General features: G+C 49.8%; 2 protein-coding genes across 3 annotated transcripts in view; one reads left to right on the forward strand and one right to left on the reverse strand.

Annotated features, from left to right (window-relative positions):
• Positions 1–17,541, reverse strand: part of MAST1 (microtubule associated serine/threonine kinase 1) — a 28,852-nt gene that overhangs the window by 9,469 nt on the left and 1,842 nt on the right. The window contains exons 2-13 of one of the 2 annotated variants that reach the window (XM_070463315.1): positions 15,242–15,273; positions 13,151–13,239; positions 12,600–12,675; positions 10,355–10,433; positions 8,115–8,275; positions 7,920–7,995; positions 7,537–7,746; positions 5,479–5,580; positions 5,248–5,380; positions 5,101–5,168; positions 1,871–1,950; positions 1,573–1,781 (exon numbers count right to left, since the gene is read on the reverse strand). In XM_070463315.1, coding sequence (XP_070319416.1) covers positions 1,573–1,781; positions 1,871–1,950; positions 5,101–5,168; positions 5,248–5,380; positions 5,479–5,580; positions 7,537–7,746; positions 7,920–7,995; positions 8,115–8,275; positions 10,355–10,433; positions 12,600–12,675; positions 13,151–13,239; positions 15,242–15,273 — 1,315 coding nt within the window. Of the gene's footprint in view, positions 1–1,572; positions 1,782–1,870; positions 1,951–5,100; positions 5,169–5,247; positions 5,381–5,478; positions 5,581–7,536; positions 7,747–7,919; positions 7,996–8,114; positions 8,276–10,354; positions 10,434–12,599; positions 12,676–13,150; positions 13,240–14,904; positions 15,085–15,241; positions 15,274–17,541 lie in introns of those variants that run through there. The other variant, XM_020887104.2, reaches the window with a different exon arrangement.
• On the forward strand, positions 2,688–3,006 carry LOC110133304 (translation machinery-associated protein 7-like). The gene has a single exon (XM_070463420.1). It carries the CDS (start codon positions 2,688–2,690, stop codon positions 2,880–2,882), a length of 195 nt encoding a protein of 64 aa, XP_070319521.1. The 3' UTR covers positions 2,883–3,006.

Below are 17,541 nucleotides of genomic sequence, written 5' to 3' on the forward strand. Positions count from 1 at the left end.
TGGATGAACTGATGGATTAATTGTGAATAAGTAGATGGGTTAGACTGCTAACTAGATAAAATGAGATAGCTGCTAGAGTGGAGGTTTAGATGAATGAATACAAATAAGAGTAGTAAATGGATGGAAAGAGGGATGGATGGGTGACAGATTAATAAATAGGTAAATAGAAATTGGTGGATAGATGGATGTTAAGTAGGTAGGTGAATAAACAGATGGATGAATGAATGCCTAGCTATAGAAAAAGATGGATGGATGGAAAACAGATGTACAACATAGTGATCTCTAATATAATGTTGTTAATAATAATGTACAGTATTTGTCAGTTGTGACCAATGTATCACACTAATACAAGTTATAAGTAACAGAGAAAACAGCAGGAGGGGAGTGAATACCTGGGGACTCTCTGAACTTTCCAGTCAGTTTTCCTATAAACCCAAAACTGCTCTAAAAAATGAAGTCTATTACTTTTTTTTTTAATAGATGTGGGGGCTTCCCTGGTGGTCCAGTGGTTAGAAGTCTGCCTGCCAATGCAGGGAACATGGGTTCAATCTCTGGTCTGGGAAAATCCCACATGCCATGGGGTAACTAAGCTGGTGTTCCATAACTACTGAGTCAGCACTCTAGAGACCTCAAGCTGAAACTACTGAAGCCCAAATGCCACTACTGAAACCCTAGTGCCTACAGCCCATGCTCCAGAGAAGAGGCACTGCAATGAGGAGCCAAAGCATTGCAATGAAGAGTAGTCCCCACTTGCCCCAACCAGAGAAAGCCCACAGCAACGAAGACCCAGCACAGTAAAAAAATTGATAAATCTTTAAAAATAAATGTAATATAATATTGTAAATCAACTATACTTGAATAAAATAAATACAGATGTAATGGATAAAAAAAAAAGATGTAATGGATAAACAGACACATGGATGGACAAATAGATGGGTAATCAGATGGATAGATAGAGAGATGGCATGTAGATATATGGATAGAAAAATGAAAGGATTAGCAAATGAACAGATGAAAGGAAGGTGGATAGATGGATGGATAATGGAATGGATGTACCCATACTGAGAGAAATTAAAACAGATAAATTGGGCTTCCCTGGTGGTCCAGTGGTTAAAAATTTGCCTGCCAGTGTAAGGGATGCAGGTTTGATCCCTGGTCAGGGAAGATCCCACATGCCGCAGAGCAACTAAGCTGGTGTGCCATAACTACTGAGTCTAAGCGCTCTAGAGTCTGTACCCCGCAACAAGAGAAGCCACCCCAATGAGAAGCCCATGCACTGCAACTAGAGTGTAGTTCCTGCTTGCTGCAACTAGAGAAAGCCCACACTCAGCAATGAAGAGCCAGCCCAGCCACAAATAATAAACTTTTAAAAAAGAAAACAGATAAATCAATAGAGGACTGGGTAGAAATAAACAAATGGAATGTTTGAACAATGACTGGATGAATAAATGGGTGGATAAACTAAACACACAGGTGTTAGCCCGTGATAGCCAACACGGTGACCGGGGTTCTAGCAGGCCACCCCTAGCGGGCATCCCCTCATCTTTCCCACAGCCCTGAAGGCACCCACACCTTCCACATATTCCATGACCATGCAGAGGTGGCGCCGGGTCTCGAACGAGCAGAACATCCCGACCACAAAGGGGTTCTCGGCAAACGTGAGGATGTCGCGCTCCACGAAGGCTTGCTGGATTTGGTTGCGCAGGATCAGGTTCTGCTTGTTGATCTTCTTCATCGCGAAGCGCTGCCTTGTTTCCCGGTGCCGCACCAGGTAGACGGCGCTGCAGGGGGAGAGAGCGAGGACCGGCCGTCACCTCCGAGACACCCGGCCTCCGCCACCCTCCCCCCGCCAGAGCCCCGGGTGGCTCACCCGTAGGCACCATTGCTTATGAGCTTTATGGTCTCAAAGTCATTCTCTCCAGGTGGTTTCTTAGCCTTGGTGCTGCGGCCCTGCAGAGGAAAGATGGAGTCGGCGGCATCATCATCATCATAATCATCATGAGACTGAGACTCCTGGTATTCCACTTAACACATGGGGAAAGTGAGGCACAAAGTCAGTGAATGAGCCCTTCATCCAAGTGCCACAGTGAGGGAGTTAACAAAGTCAGAACTTAAACCCAAGGCTGACTGACAGTGAAGTCATCTAACAAACTTCTCTTCATTAGGAAAGAAACCTACAAAATGGCTAATCATCCTAATATATAAAGAGTTCCCGGAAGTCAACAATAACATTAACAACTGAAGAGAAAAAATACGCAAGACATGTAAACTAGACTTAGAGCTGTTAACCATGTGAAAAAAATGTTGAACATCACAAATAATGACAGATAGGCAAGCTAAAACTACTCCAAGATACCATTTTTCACACAGTAGATTGGCAGAAAAAAAAAATCCAAAGGCCTGGCATATTCTGTGGGTAAAGCTGTGCAGAAACAGATACTTCTATACCTTGCTATTGGGAGTATACATTGGTACAGTCTCCATTAAAGGTACTTGGTGTATATCAGAATTACAAATGCATGCTTCCTTTAATCCAGCAATTTTCACTTTAAAAGAGTATTTTTACACTTTTGAATTCATGCTACAGATATGCTTTCACATGTTAGAAATGACGCACAGAGGCGCAGGGGCTGGAACGGGGAGCTCCACTTCCGGTGGCAGGGTCTGGGGAATGGGCGGCAGGCGCCATGTCAGGCCGCAAAAGCAGCAAGAAGCAGCCCCTAAAGCAGCCCAATAAGCAAGCCAAGGAGGTGGCTGAGGAAGATAAGGCATTCAGGCAGAAGCCGAAGGAGGAGCAGAAGAAACTCGAGGAGCTAAAAGCACAGGCCTCGAGGAAAGGCCCCCTGGCCACCGCTGGAACTAAGAAATCTAGCAAAAAGTAAGCTGTTCCTTGTGCCTGAGGCAACGATGACCCTTAGTTCCATTCCTGTTTAAACACCTGGATTCCCTGCCATGATATCTATTGCCACCTATAGCTAGAATGAAGTGTTGTCTTGGAACCTATTGTACATTTAAGAAGAAACTTCTGTAAAAAAAAAAATGATAGACACATATTTTCTTACTCATTGAAAGAGTGGAAATAATCCATACATAGGAAACTGGTTAAATAAAATATGAGCGAAATAATATAAAGGGATATTGATTGTATTACTATTTTGTTGTTGTTTGTTTTGGGCCATACCGTGTGGCACACAGGATCTTAGTTCCTGAACCAGGGATTGAACCCGTGCTCCCTGCAGTGGAAGCACAGAGTCTTAACCACTGGACTGCCAGGGAAGTCCTTTACCACTGTTTGTTTGTTGTTGTTTTTTCTTTTTTAATGAAAAATAGTTCTGTACACTTATTCAGAAAGTTCCACAAAGTATTTTATTAAATGGCGGGGAAAAACAAGGAAGAATATGTATTGTATGATTTTATGTAAAAAGAGGGGCAAAATATAATCATATTTGAGGCAATATGGGTATGGGGGACAAGAGTGGATAGAAGATTTTTCACTGTATACCGCTTTTTAAAATAATTTTTATTTTTCATAGGGATAAGAGATTTATTACATTGATAGTTCACAAAAAGATCTATATGAGGTTTAAAAATATTGAATTTCTATGTTCTTTAGAATGTAGCCCAAAAGAGTTTGACAGAAACGTTGGCAGAACTACAAAGAGAAATTACTCAAAACAAACTTAACACATCTCTCTCAGAAACTATCAAATCAATCTGGCAAAAAAAGAAAAATGAATAGGAAGATGGAAGATTTGAATCACTCAATTAACAAGTTTGATTGAATGGAATTACAAAGGATCCTACAAACAACAATTAAAGATAAATACCTTTTTAGAGTTTTAGACTTTTGAGTGATGTCATTCCATTACCTATTCAAAAAATTAAATGGCATATAATGGTATAATGAGATTTCTTAAAATACAGGACAGACTTTTGTGTGTGTGTACGTGAATTCATAGATATAATCTGAAGTAAAGGACACAAACCCAAATGCTTTCAGGAACCAGACATGCCAGGAGAGAGTCATGGGTGACTGGGGTATAGGTAACCCCATATCATAGGCCAGCCCCCATTCAGTGTCAGCTGGTTCCATCACAGTGTTGTTAGAACTTTTGATTCTTTTTAGAAGGGCACTAACCCAGATTTTAACTTTAATCTTCTGATTTCTATATTTTGTTTCACACTTTTGAAAACACTAGGCAGCTCAGAGAAAACACAGGTATGGCCGTTGTGGTGGGTAACCTCCCCCAGACATGTGGAACACCTACCGAAGTGTGGTTGGCCTGTGGTTGGAATTAAGTAATTTTTACTACACTGAGTTGTTAACACAGAGAGACACTCAACCCATTCAAAAGTCCATATAGATTTCTTCAAGAAATCAAATATAGAGTTACCATGTGACCCAGAAATTCCACTCCTAGGTATATACCTAAAAGAACTGAGACAGTTGTTCAAACAAATACTTGTTCACAAATATTCATAGCAGCACTGTTCACACAATAGCTAAAAGAAATGAACAACCTAAAGGTCCATCAATGAACAATGGATAAACAAAACATGGCATATATTATTCAGCCACGAAAAGCAATGAAGCACTGATTCATGCTCTAGTATGGATAAGCCTTGAAAACATTATGCCAGGCACCAAAGGCCACAGAGTGAATAATTCCATTTATATGAAATATCCAGATCCAGAAAATCCATAGAGACAGAAAGATCTGGAAAGCAGATCAGCGGTTGCCAGGGGCTGTGGGGGAGGGAGGGGATGGAGAGAAACTGCTTAATGGGTACAGGTTTCCTTTTGGTATGATGAAAATGTTTAGGAGCTAGATGGTGGAAATGGCCTCACAATGCAGTAAATAACAATAAATTGTTCATTTAAAACTTGTTTAAATGTATGTTTTATGTTATGTGTATTTAATCATGAAAAGAAAAATGCCTGTGGAGGAAGAGCTATTATTAACCCATTTTACAGATCGGGAAACTGAGGCTCAGAGCGGGGAACAAGAGATTCGATCAGCCTGAGGACAAAGGGCCAGGAGGTAAGTCCCGACCAGTAGGGCCAGACCAGAACGTTGTCCACTGGCCGCCAGGCCTTACCTCAGAAAGGTCGTCCTGCTCAGGCGTGTTAGAGCCACCGCTGTCTTGTTCCTCCAGGTGCACCACGTCTAGGAAGGGAATGGGGGTGAGTCAAGGCCTGGGGCCCAGTCGGCTCACCCAGAGGCCCCAGCACCCCCTAGTCAGCACCTGGAAAGGGGTCACGGGTGAGGCCCAGCTGGCGGATGATGTAGCGGGGGATGTCTGTCTTGACAAGGTGGCCCTCCTTAGCATGGCCCTCAGCTGCCTCCAGCAAGTGGTAGAACTCCTCGGGGTTGAATTCCTAAGGCAAGGCAGGGTGCGTTCAGGGTGACCTCCAAGGGGCCCTAGCCAGCCCCTCACCTCCAGCACCTCCTCCCCTGCCCTGCCCAGCCCCCTCACCAGGCATTCCAGCAGCCTGGCTGGACGTGAGATGATAATAAGCAGCTTCTTCACCAGCTGAGTGACGAAGGCCACCTCTAAGCTCTCGGAACGTTCATAGGCCTGGGATGTGGGGCATAGTAGGGGTGGGATTTACAGGTGCCTTTCCTGGCCAGGCTTCTCTTCCATCCCCACAGGAAAGGACCATACTGCTGCTATTGTCCCATTTTACAGGCGAGAAAACTCAGGCCACATGGTAAAAATCATCATTACTGTTATTATAGCAAACATGGTCCTAAAATGTTCAGTCATTCAATCTTCAAAGCACTTCTACAATCCAGGCCAAGTTAAAAACCCCTCTGCCTAGCATCCTCTCTCCTCGGATCTCTCCATGGCTCCCTACTTCTCCTCTTTTAAGTCTCTGCTCAGTTATCAACTCCTCATAGAGGCTTGCCCTGACCCCCTCCAATTCAAAATTGCACCCTACCTACTGTGAACCCTCAATCACCATTACTCTTCTCTCATGTTCTTGTTTTCTATCGAACAGGCCATATATTAATTTATCTATCATGCCCATCAAAGTCAATACTACTTATGGTCTTAGTTTCCCAACCAGAGATTTAACCCAGTTCTGGGTTCCAGCAGTGAAAGTGGCAAGTTTGAACCACTGGACTGCCAGGGAAGTCTCAGTAAAATTTAAATAAGGACAGGATCCCAGAGGGCTAAGTCATGCCATACTGGAAACTGAATCAAAAGAAAAAGTGTAGGGACTTCCCCAGTGGGCCCAGGTTCAATCACTGGTTGGGGAACTAAGATCTCTCAAGCTGTGTGGTACAGCCAAAAAAAAAAAAAGAAAAAGTGGGGAAATCTTTATGTGTTTTTATGTTTTTCAAATGATTAATGGTTTTAATAAAAATACTATTGATTAGCTTGTTTCCATTAAAACCAGGAAAGTAAAATTATAGAAAATTTGGTTTAATTATAAAATATTTAAACTGAACATTAAATTTTAACATTTTGTTTTCAATTTGTTCAATCATTAATGTTCTAAAGGGGGAAAAAAAATCACCTGCTTCACCCTACTCTCAGTCCTAATGTCACCCAAGAAGGCAGCATTTGAGTAAAGGCCTGACAGAGGTGAGCAAAGTTAAATTCCTGCTTCCTGGGGGTGAGGTAGGGATAAGTTGGGAGACGGGTACTGATGTGCTTTCTGTATGCTAAGTCACTTCAGTCGTATCCAGCTCTCTGCAACCCTATGAACCGTAGCCCACCAGGACCCTCTGTCCATGGGATGCTCCAACCAAGAACATTGGAATGGGTTGCCATGCCCTTCTCCACGGGATCCTCCCAACCCAGGGATAGAACTCAAGTCTCTTAGGTCTGCTGCATTGGCAAGCAGGTTCTTTACCACGAGTGCCACCAGGGAAACCCCATATATAAAACAGGTAACTAATAAGGACCTATTGTATAGCACAGGGAACTCTACTCAATACTTTGTAATGACCTATATGGGAAACGAATCTAAGAGTGTATATATGTATGTGCATAACAGATTCAAATCGCTGTACATCTGAATCTAACACAACATTGTAAATCAACTATACTCCAATAAAAATTAATTAAAACAGTGAAAAAAAAAAAAGAAAGAAACTTTGGCCGAGCCACGCTGCCTGTGAGATCTTAATTCCCCAACCAGGGATCGAACCTGTGTCCCCTGCATTGGAAGTGGAGTCTTAACCACTGGACTGCCAGAGAAGTTTAAAGAAACAAATTATTAATAGTACTGTCAATATCACCATGTGATATTGTGAAAATCTCGGTATAACAATATAGTGATTTTGATAAAGGCAAAAGGCGCATTTTGTGAGGAAAACAAACAAAAATTCCTACTTCCTCCATCAGATCTAGAGTCGGGATCTAGTCTTTCTCCTCCACTCTTCAGTCCTCGGCTCCACACCAGCCACTTGGCACATGTTAGGCGCCCCCTGAATGGATGTGGCGTGAAGGAAAGGATAGGGACATTGGGCCAGACTTGAGGGTTCAGAGCCCGAGGTGGGGCTGGCCCCTCGGGGCACTCACGTCCTGCAGCAGCTTCTCCAGGTTTTCCTGCAGTTCGTAGAAGTAGACGGTGGTAATGAGGCCGTCGCGGGACTTGGTCAGGCAGTCTCGAGCCAGCTCGATGATCTGGTGGTGGATGAAGCTGAGAACGCCGTCGGCCAGCGGCAGCACGCTGTCAGGTTCGTAGGCGCGGGCGAAGTCGCGCAGCTTCTCTTCCATCTGCGCGGTGGCCTGCGGGAGGGAGGGAGGCAAGGCGGGGATGCCCGCGCGGGGCTCGGCCCGGAGGTTATTTCTGCCAAGAGCCTGCACGCCGCGGCGCCGGCCACCAGGGGGCGCGCGGAGCTAAGGTGAGCGAGGGCTCCGGACGCCCCGCTTCCCTGCGGCCGCCCCCGGCCCCGCCTCACCTTCGGGAACCTCTCCTTGTAGACATGGTTCATCATCACGATTTCGTTGTCGTAGGAGGAGGGGGATCTCCCGGGACTGCGGAGAGAGAAGCCCATCGCGTCCAGCCCCTTCCCTCCCAAACTGCAGACGAGCGTCTCGCAGGGCACCAGCCCCCAGCCCCACCAGGTCGTTCATGCCGGGGGAGGCAGACCCACCTGAGGCTCCGCGAGCGAGGCCGCACGGCAGGGGAGCGGCGGCCGCCATCCTCGTCTGTGATGCTCTCGGTGCTGCCGAAGTGTTTGGAGAGGAAGTGGAGCTCATCCACGGTGGGCTGGTAGGGCAGCTGGTGCAGACGCTCCTGGGAGGAGCAGGAAGACTGGGGGGAGGGGCAGGGCCGGGGTCAGGTCACCACGGTCCCCCCACAGCTCGGGACCCTGGCCTGGGACTCCCGCGGCTGGCGGGCCACTGAGCAAGGCCAGAATCTGGACCTGGCTTATGATCCTTGGATCCCAAGGCTCAGCTTGGGATTCCTGGCGACAGACAGGCGAGCAGGGACACAGATGAGTACAGGAACACAGACGTGAGTGTGGCCCGAGAGAGCCTGTGAAAACCCAAGTCAAGTCACATACGCCTCCTCTGTTCAGAACGCTCCATGGCTCCCACCTTACTCCTGGTTAATACCTAAGTCCTCTCCATAGCCCACAAGGTCTTGCAAGATCTAACCCTGTCTTCCTGCCATCGCCTCCTCCCACTCTCTCCCCACCCCCCACCTGCTCTGCTCCAGCCTCACAGGCCTCCTTGGTGGTCTTTGAACAAGCCAAGCACACTCTTGCTTCGGGGCCTTTGCACTGACGGTTCCCTCTGTCTCTCACACATCTACTACGGATCATCCTCCAAGTCTTTGCTTTCAAGTCACATTTGAGGCATCCTCCTCTGACCACACCCATCATTCTCTCTCCTTTCCCCAACTTGTTTCTTGCTGACTTCTCATCTCCTGACTTACTACCGTACATCTTATGACTTATTTGTTACTACTCTCTGCTCCTCCAGAGCAGGAACTTGGTTCTGCTTAGTCCCTGGTCCGGGCATGGCATGCAGTTGGGGCAACCACAGACCCAGACATCAGTGGAGAAACACAAGGACAGCTACCTGATTCTGCTGGCGGAATGATCTTTTTCCACATGACATCACTCACTTTCCTGCTTAAAACTCCCCATCCCATCATTACCTATTAATCTTCTCAGTGCACATAATCTGTGATGTGCATGCCTGTGTGCTAGATCACTTCAGTCGTGTCTGACTCTTTGTGACCCCATGGACTGTAGCCCGTCTGGCTCCTCTGTCCTTGGGATTCTCCAGACAAGAATAGTGGAGTGGGTTGCTATGCCCTCCTCCAGGGGATCTTCCTGACCCAGGGATCGAACCTGCATCTCCAGTATTGCAGGCAGATTCTTTATTGCTGAGCCACCGGGGAAGCCCAATATTTGACATTCAGAATCATAATTTCAAATATTAATAGTTCAGACTAAATTTTTAATTTAATATAAGACAAAAAAACCTTCCTCTGGCTTCCCACCACATTTAGAATAAAATCCACCTTGCCACACTGGCCAAGAAGCCACGGCATGAGTGTTGCTGCCTGCGTCACCTCCATTCTGCCACTTCCAACCCAAAGCTCCAGCCACACAGGCTATTTTCAACTTTCCCCATGTGTGAAGTTCTCTGTTGCTGCTAAGAGTTTGCACATGCTGTTCCCCCTTCCTGGAACACTCTTCCCTCCCTTCTTCCATCTGCCAAACCCCTACTGATCCTTTGTCTTGGCTTCAATGCCACCTCTTCCAGGAAGCCTTCCTTGACCCTCCCTCCAGCTTAGTCAGGTGCCTTCCCTCTGCTCTCATCACCTTGCCTTATGCTCCCCTCATCACAGCTCTGACCACTCCAGCATCCCGAGTTGTAAATGCCTTCTTACGTATCTGACTCCTCCCATGAGGGCTCTCTGAATCCTTGGGCCCTGGTCCAGCTTGTAGAGCCCCACCTGCCACATGAAAGTCATGTGATAAATGTCTGCTGAGCATCATACCAATGTATGGACAAGCGAACCAGAGAGACAGATCTAAAAGGAGGCAGACGGAGAGAAAGACTTTGGGTATTCCGGTGGGTGAGCAAATGGTTCCAGGTGAAGGAGGTGGCCTGGCCCTAGCCAGCTGCAGACACTTGGACAAGCGGCTTAACACATGAGCCTTAATGTCATTTATCTGTAAGCTGAGTCCACGGTGAGTAGGATCCCCAAAAAGATATATTGAAGGTGGAGAAAAGGACCTTGGAAGAGACTTGGAACATGAAGAGATGGACAGGTGACACCTTTGGAGAACTAGAGAAACCCGAAGCTCTTACTGAAGCCAGTCCCATAGGCCCCCTGCAGTTCCCACCCACCGGCCCCGCCTGCCACACTCACCGAGACAGTGGAGCTGGGGGTGTTGGTGCCATAGCCAGACGAAGGGAGTGAAGCCAGAGACCAACGGCGTCCGTCCGCCCTGGAACCCAGCCAACCTGCTCAGAGGCTGCCAGGCCCCATCAGTCCCCCCACTCCTCAGGGTGTGAGAGAAGCCTCTGACCATGGCCAGGGTGGGGGTGGGTGGGAGGATACATCTATGCTCTGAGATCCCTGAAGGCCCTCAGGGTTAAGGAGGTAAAGAAGAAATCTAGCAGCCAGGCACCCGGGACCTGGAGCAAAGCTCAGTCTCCTCTGCTCCTTCCCGTGAGCCTCATCCTCAAGCCAAACAAGCCCCCAAAGTAAAAAGTCCACTCTAGGAAATCATCCCAGAGGGACCCCAAAAGATGACCCCTAGAGGATTCCCTCTGAGAAAATTCTCAGAGGAAGCTCACTTGAGTCTTTTCAGAGAAGAAAGTTCCCTTCCTCATAAGCACATACACAGTGTGACACGGGATCCCATAGACACAATCGCTCCTATGGCCACATCCAACCCTGTTACTAGTACAGCTGAGTTCACACTGAAAGTCACACACATTCACACCACCTGACTCTTCAGCATAGATACTCACAGGCATTCACCAGCTTGTGTATGTGTGTGTGTGTGCACTAAGTCGCTTCAGTCATGTTCAAGTCTTTGCAGCCGGGCTGTAGCCCGCCAGGCTTCTCTGTCCATGGGATCCTCTGGGCAAGAATGCTGGCGTGGGTTGCCATTCTCTTCTCCAGAGGATCTTCCAGACCCAGTGATTGAATCTGGGTCTCCTGCATTGCAGGCAGATCTTTAACCATCTGAGCCCCCAGGGCAGCCCCTCACTGTCCCCTTTATGGACCCAGATATCACATGTTTCTAGGCTAACACACACACAGTCACATGCAAAATGAGACGTACATTCCCAAAGACGCAAACACGGGGACCTGGTACTCACACTCTGACATATACAGACGCACTCCCCCACACACTCTAGTCTGTCACATTAACATGACACACATCGAAGACACCCTCACGCACTCAGTCACACATTCAAATCCTCACGGAGCTACACACTCATTCACACTCCCACACAAATTACACATTCACACGGAGTCACGCATGGAGGTATATGTTTCCTCAGCTATCCACACACACGTTTACAACCCTACCGGTACACCGTCACACACATTCACTCTCACACCCATGGAGCCATATGCAGGCGTGGGCTGCCTCACATATTCATGACCTCACAAACACGCACACATCCACATCAGCACACAGATTGCACCTTCACAGGGACACACACTCCCATGAACTGGACGCCTCTCCTCAGGCAGTGTCCTTGCTCAGCTCACCCTCCATGCAGGTGACCACATCCGGTCCAATAGTGGAACCCTTTTCTGACTCCCCATCGCCCTCAGCTGAATTCCATGGTCAAGGGGAGGTCCCCACCCCCCCCAAAGGAGCCATCCTCTGTCCCCACAGTCTCCTGTGACTCCCACACCACAACTGTCACCAGCCTCTGCAGTGATCTGTGTTGCCTGCCCAAACTCAACTCCGAGGCTACAGAAGGGACGCGGTTCACCCCATACCCCAGCTCCCAGAACACAGTAACTGTTCAGACGTTTTTAGAATGAATAAACTTCGATGAAAAAGAGATCCGCAAAACACCCCGGTGAATCCTAGACGTTTCCCCCTCAAAATCAAAGATTCTCTCTTCCTCCCCCAATTTTGCCAAAGCTCCTCAGAAAATTCAGCTCAGGGACACTCCAGAAATCCACAGGACCTCCGGAGGGAAATCTCAGATTCCTCCTCTTGGGCCTTCGGGGGAAATAGCCCAAGGCTCCCTCTCCCACGTCATGGACCTAGTCGTTCGATGGGTAGCAAGCAGTCTGAGCTTGCGCACTTCATCCCTGCTACCCTGTCCTGTTGCTATGGGAACGCCTGGCCTGGAGAGCGAGGCTTGGGCGACTAAGACCCGGGGAGCATAGCGCAAGCGCTTTCGCTCCGCGGCAAAGGGAGCCCCGCCCCTTCCCCATTCTGAACCAGCGACTGGCCCCGCCTTCTTGTGGTCCCGCCCCTAATGCTGGGCGCCTGTTCCCGCCAGGACTTTGGGGGCACTCTGCTGGTCCCTCAGGCTCTGACTGAGATGCAGTGATGAGGGGAACAGATGGTGGCCCAGACGGTGGCGGGGGAGGGTGTGGCCAGGGTTCTGGGACCCTGGGGAGAGGGACTCACCTTCGGGAAGAGGCAAAGGAGAAATGGGCGGGGGTGTTGGGGGAGAAGTTGCGGGGGCTGTCCAGGGGGCTGCTACCTGTGGCAGAAAGAGGGGGAGTCTTCAGGCCTGGGGCGGGCGGCAGTCCCATCAGACCTCCTGATCCTCAAAGTGCATTCCAAACCGCAGCTTGTCTGCTCCTTAGTCTAATCTCACCCGTGTATGAGTGGGCCACTTCCCTTAGCTGTGGCCCCTCCCCCCAAAATGTTTTGGCTACCAGGTCAGCCCCGCCCCTCCCCGGGTCGATCCCGCCTTTTTCGGGGGGCCCCGCCCCTTAAGGATGGCTCCTCCTTTCTGCCCCATCCCCTTTCCAAACAAGCTCCTCCTGGGCCTCCGCCCACAAATGCCCGTCCCTCTGCGGAGCCGCCGAGCCCACAAAAGGATGGCCCCGCCCTTTGTCCAATCCAGGTCCTCTGTGTCCAGACTCTGGACCGCCCCTCTGTGGCACGGACACACTCCCCTCCTATGGCCCCGCCTCCGCTAGTCTGGCCCGCAAACCCATCACCTGTCTTACCCAGGTGTCCTGGCAGGGGGGAGTGGGGTCGCGGCAGCGTGGGCGAGGTGCTGGTCAGGATGAGGCTTTTCCGGTTACTGGTGCGGCAGCTGCGGGGAGGGCGAGGCAGGGAGCCGGACCCGGCCTTAGCCCAGTGAGTCTGAGGGTTCAACCCATCACCTTCCCATCTCAGATCCCTCCCATCTGTCTCCCAACCAAGTGGGTGCTCGAATGTGCCCCCAAAGGACTGCTCAGAGGAGGCGGCAGTGAAGGACTGTGTATGGGAGAGGATGCATATATGATGTGTTGGTGCAAGCCTCCTGGTGTGGATGGATCACGTGTGACCATGTATGGGGTGATAGTCAGTCATGTCCACGTGATACCAATGGAGATTCTCGTGTCTGTGTGTCTTTGGGTCTTTGCATGACATTTGCTGTGTGGATCCAGGCGTGGCACCAGGTGTGTGAGGTCAGCACTGGGACCACTCGAGTGTGACATCATGTGTGACAGCCCTTGAGTTTATCTTGTGTGACATGGCCTGTGGCTTTGTGTGTCTGTCTGACACAGTCTGTCTAGCCACTTTTCCATGACTAGATGTGCCACTGTGGGCTGTAAAGCCTACCTCATGCATGATTTCTGCTGTGTCTATACTTTTGTGTAGCAGTCTGTAAGAGACACTGTCCTTGTGTTCGAGTGTGACACTCACCATGTGTGTCCATGTATGGCATCTATACGTGTGTGATACATCATATAGATGATCTATATGTATGTGTTTAACATCCTGTGACACCGGGCACGTCTGAGCATGCCACCATGTGTGACACAGATGAAAATGTGTGAAAACCATGATACTGTGTGTGTCTCCGACTCTGGGTCATTCTGTCATCTGTGTGACACAGCATGGGACATGCTTAGGTGATATTGTATATTGTGACATTGCACAGATGTCACTGCCACATGTGTGTCTCTGTGCATCTCAGATGGCATGGCCGTGTGTGTGTGTATCACCACACAAGTGACATCTTTCTGGGTGTACGCTGCACTGTGCCTGCAGACTTACTTGTCTGTATGATTCTGGGAGTGTCCCCATGTTCTCTGCATGTCTCTGACCTATGGCCACTGTATGGCTGGGAACCCGCGGCGACTCCCAGGTGTATCTGGGACACTAGGGCTGTTGTGTGTGTATGTGTGTGTGACATCATGTCCTGCGTGATGCTGTATGTCACTATTTTTCATATGAGGCTGTGTTCTTTGGGAGGGGCGGTTGGGCTAAAATAAAAGCCCCCCCTTTCATTCTGCCCCTCAGGATCCCAGCTTCCAAAGAGGGACCCTTCAGCCCCTCCACTCCCTTCTCCCCCCCCGCCCAGAGCAGTGACTGAGCATATTTGCGCGGCCAGAGCACGCGGCATGGGGGTGGGGGGACGCCACGCTGGGGCTATTGTTCTGAGGGTGCTAAGCCCCCCACCCTCCCCTTCTTCCCCTACTCTCGCCCCCCGGCTGCGGGAGCCCGCAGCAACAGCAGACAAAGGCGCCGCAATCCCCCACCAGGCGCAGCCCCCTCCCCCCGCGGCGGTCCTTTCTAGCGTGCAGTCCACCCCCCCAGTCTCGGCCCACACTGCCCCCCATTTAGCCCCAACCCCGGCAGGAAGGCTCAGCGCGGGCACCTCTGGCGCAGCTGGACCGGGTGCAGCATCCCGGGCCCCGCCCTGCAGCAGCAGCAGGAGGGCGGCTTTGGGGGAAGGGCCGGGTCAGGGTCTGAGGGATCGGGGGTCTACCTCTTGGTCCGGCGGAACATACTGCCGCCAGGGAACGAGGGCATCGAGAAATTGGAAAGCGCGATCCAGAGAGAGTCAGACATGACCCGGCGGCGGCGACATGGTGGCAGGTGCGGCAGCGGCAGCGGCGGCGCGGGGAGCGAGCGCGCGGGGCGGAGGCTGGAGCCGCAGCGGGCAGGAGAGGGCGGGGGAGGGGAAAGGCCTGCGGCTGCCACCCGCCAGGAGGGGGCGCTGCTGGGCACCAGAGCGCCTGGCCCCGCCCGCGCGCGCTCCTGGCGCCCCAACCCGAGCTGGAGAAAGGGCCGCCAGCCCCGCGCATCTCTCCCCCAGGGCTCACCTGCTGCTTTTCCGGGGCAGGGGCAAATCTTTCTGGAAGGCAAAGGAGCAAAAGGATAGAGGTCAGCGAGGACCGACAGCCACTGCCCAAAAGCCCTGTCAGCCCTTTGGAGGGATAGAAGTCCGGTAGGACAGGTCCTTCATCAGCATCGTCACCGGCACCTTCGGCCTAGGGTCGAGGGATAGAGTCCTGGGCAAAAAGTGCCAGGGTGATTCCTCTCCTGACCCCGAGCCCCATATAGGACTCCTGAGTTGGCGTCTCAATGCGTGTTTGTGCAAATGAAACAAGAGTTGTTATCTGAAAAACATTTCTTGAGCACCTGCTATATGGCAGACCCCGGTGCTAGGCACTGGGGACACAGCAGTACATGAGACAAATAAAATTTTCTGCCCTTTTGGGACCAGTATTTAAAGGATAGAAGCAAATATTAATGTAGAAGTGAATGAAATAATTTTAGACAGAAATAAATGTTATGAATAAAACTAAGCAAGGTGGAATTTTCCTGGTGTTCCAGTGGCTAAGATTCCACCCTCCCAATGCAGGGAGCCCGGGTTCAATCCCTGGCCAGAGAGAACTAGATCCCATGTTCCACAACTAAGACCCGGTGTTGCCAAATAAAATAATTTTTATTTTTATTTTTTTAGTTAAGCAAGGTGATGTGATGGGAAATGGCTAGGAGGGCAACACGAAGGCTAGAGGGCTGCTCTGTAGAGGTGACTTTTAAGTGGGTTGCTGAAAAATAAGTCAGTCATGGGAGGATCTGTGGAGAGAGCATTCCAAGTAGAGGCAGTTGCAAAGGCCTGGAGGCAGAAATAAACTTGCCATGCTCAAGCAGGAAAGGTTGAATGACTGGATGAATGAATGAATGACCCCTCCACACCTCAGTAACTCTACCCCACTCTCAACCAGGTTCACAGAGTTGGGGTGGGGATCGTTAGCAGGGCTCAGAACTGAGATCCAAAATGTAAAACAGGGGACTTCCCTGGTGGTCAGGCGGTTAAGGATCCAGGCTTCCACTGCAGGGGATGTGGGTTTAATCCCTGGTCGGGGAAGTAAGATCCCACATGCCATGTGGCATGGGCAAAAATAAAACAGGGAGGGGGGAATCAGGTGATGGCTGGGTGATCTTGTTTTCAGTAATGGCAGTGATAAACATGATAACCATGAGTAGGTTTTAGCTCTGTCCACATTAGAAGACGTTTGCATTCTGTTTGTCAAGCACACAGGAAGCCACCACTGGGACCAGAAATTAGAGATCTGGACACTTTTCTGAGAGCACTGAAGAACAGAAGGGAGAAGCAACATCATCTTCCAGCCAGTTCTGTGCCCACAGGCTAAGGTGAATAAAAGGGACTGGGTAGGGCTGCAAGTAGAAAGATTCAGATGAGGGTTTCAAAACCTCTTTAGTGGGGACTCCATCCAGGGATCTCCCTGGTGGCACAGACAGTAAAGAATCTGCCTACAGTGTGGGAGACCTTGTTTCGATCCCTGGGTCGGGAAGATCCCCTGGAGAAGGGCACAGCAACCCACTCCAGTATTCCTGCCTGGAGAATCCCATGGACAGAGAAGCCTGGAGGGCTATAGTCCATAGGGTCAGAAAGAGTCAGACACGACTGAATCCCACCAACGAGGTAGAATTGAAGAATGTTCTAGGATCTTTCTAGGATCTCTGATAGCAGAAAGTCCTAGGTTCGAATCCCAGATTTACCACTTAAAACCTTGGCAAATGACCTTCCAATAGTTCATGCCTTCTAGAGGATTCTGCAGATTATGCAGGTGCCTAGCACCTTAGTATGCTGCCTAGCACACATAGTAATTGCTCAGTAAATATTAGATCATAGGAACATTGTGGATGTATATGCTACATGGCAGAAGATGAGCCAGGGGGACATCGAATTCCCAAGTACAGAGGACAGACGGATGGTTGGGGTCAAAGGGCACACTGTCCAGATTGGTAGCTCTGACATCCCGAGCCATGGGTGACCAAAAGTCTCTACCAGATTTTCCTTCTGTCTTTGTAGGATCAGCTTGAATGAGCCGCCCCTTGGACCAGCCTTGTCGGGGGACTGCAATGGCCCAGTCAAAACCAAGATCTGGATTTTCTGGCCATGGAGTCCGGTACTCAAAACTCAGAGACACTGTGGCCTACGAGGCTGATCCCCAGGGCTCTAGGTGTTCTGAGTGCTGCCTAGCAAATCTTCCACTCTAGCCCCATCTGCTAAGCATCCCTAAACATTTTAGCGTCGAGGAAAGGGACAATGTGGAGAGGTAGAGAATTTGGACCTTGGTGTCAGTGTAAA

Source organism: Odocoileus virginianus, chromosome 3, assembly GCF_023699985.2.
Source record: "Odocoileus virginianus isolate 20LAN1187 ecotype Illinois chromosome 3, Ovbor_1.2, whole genome shotgun sequence".
Taxonomy (NCBI): domain Eukaryota; kingdom Metazoa; phylum Chordata; class Mammalia; order Artiodactyla; family Cervidae; genus Odocoileus; species Odocoileus virginianus.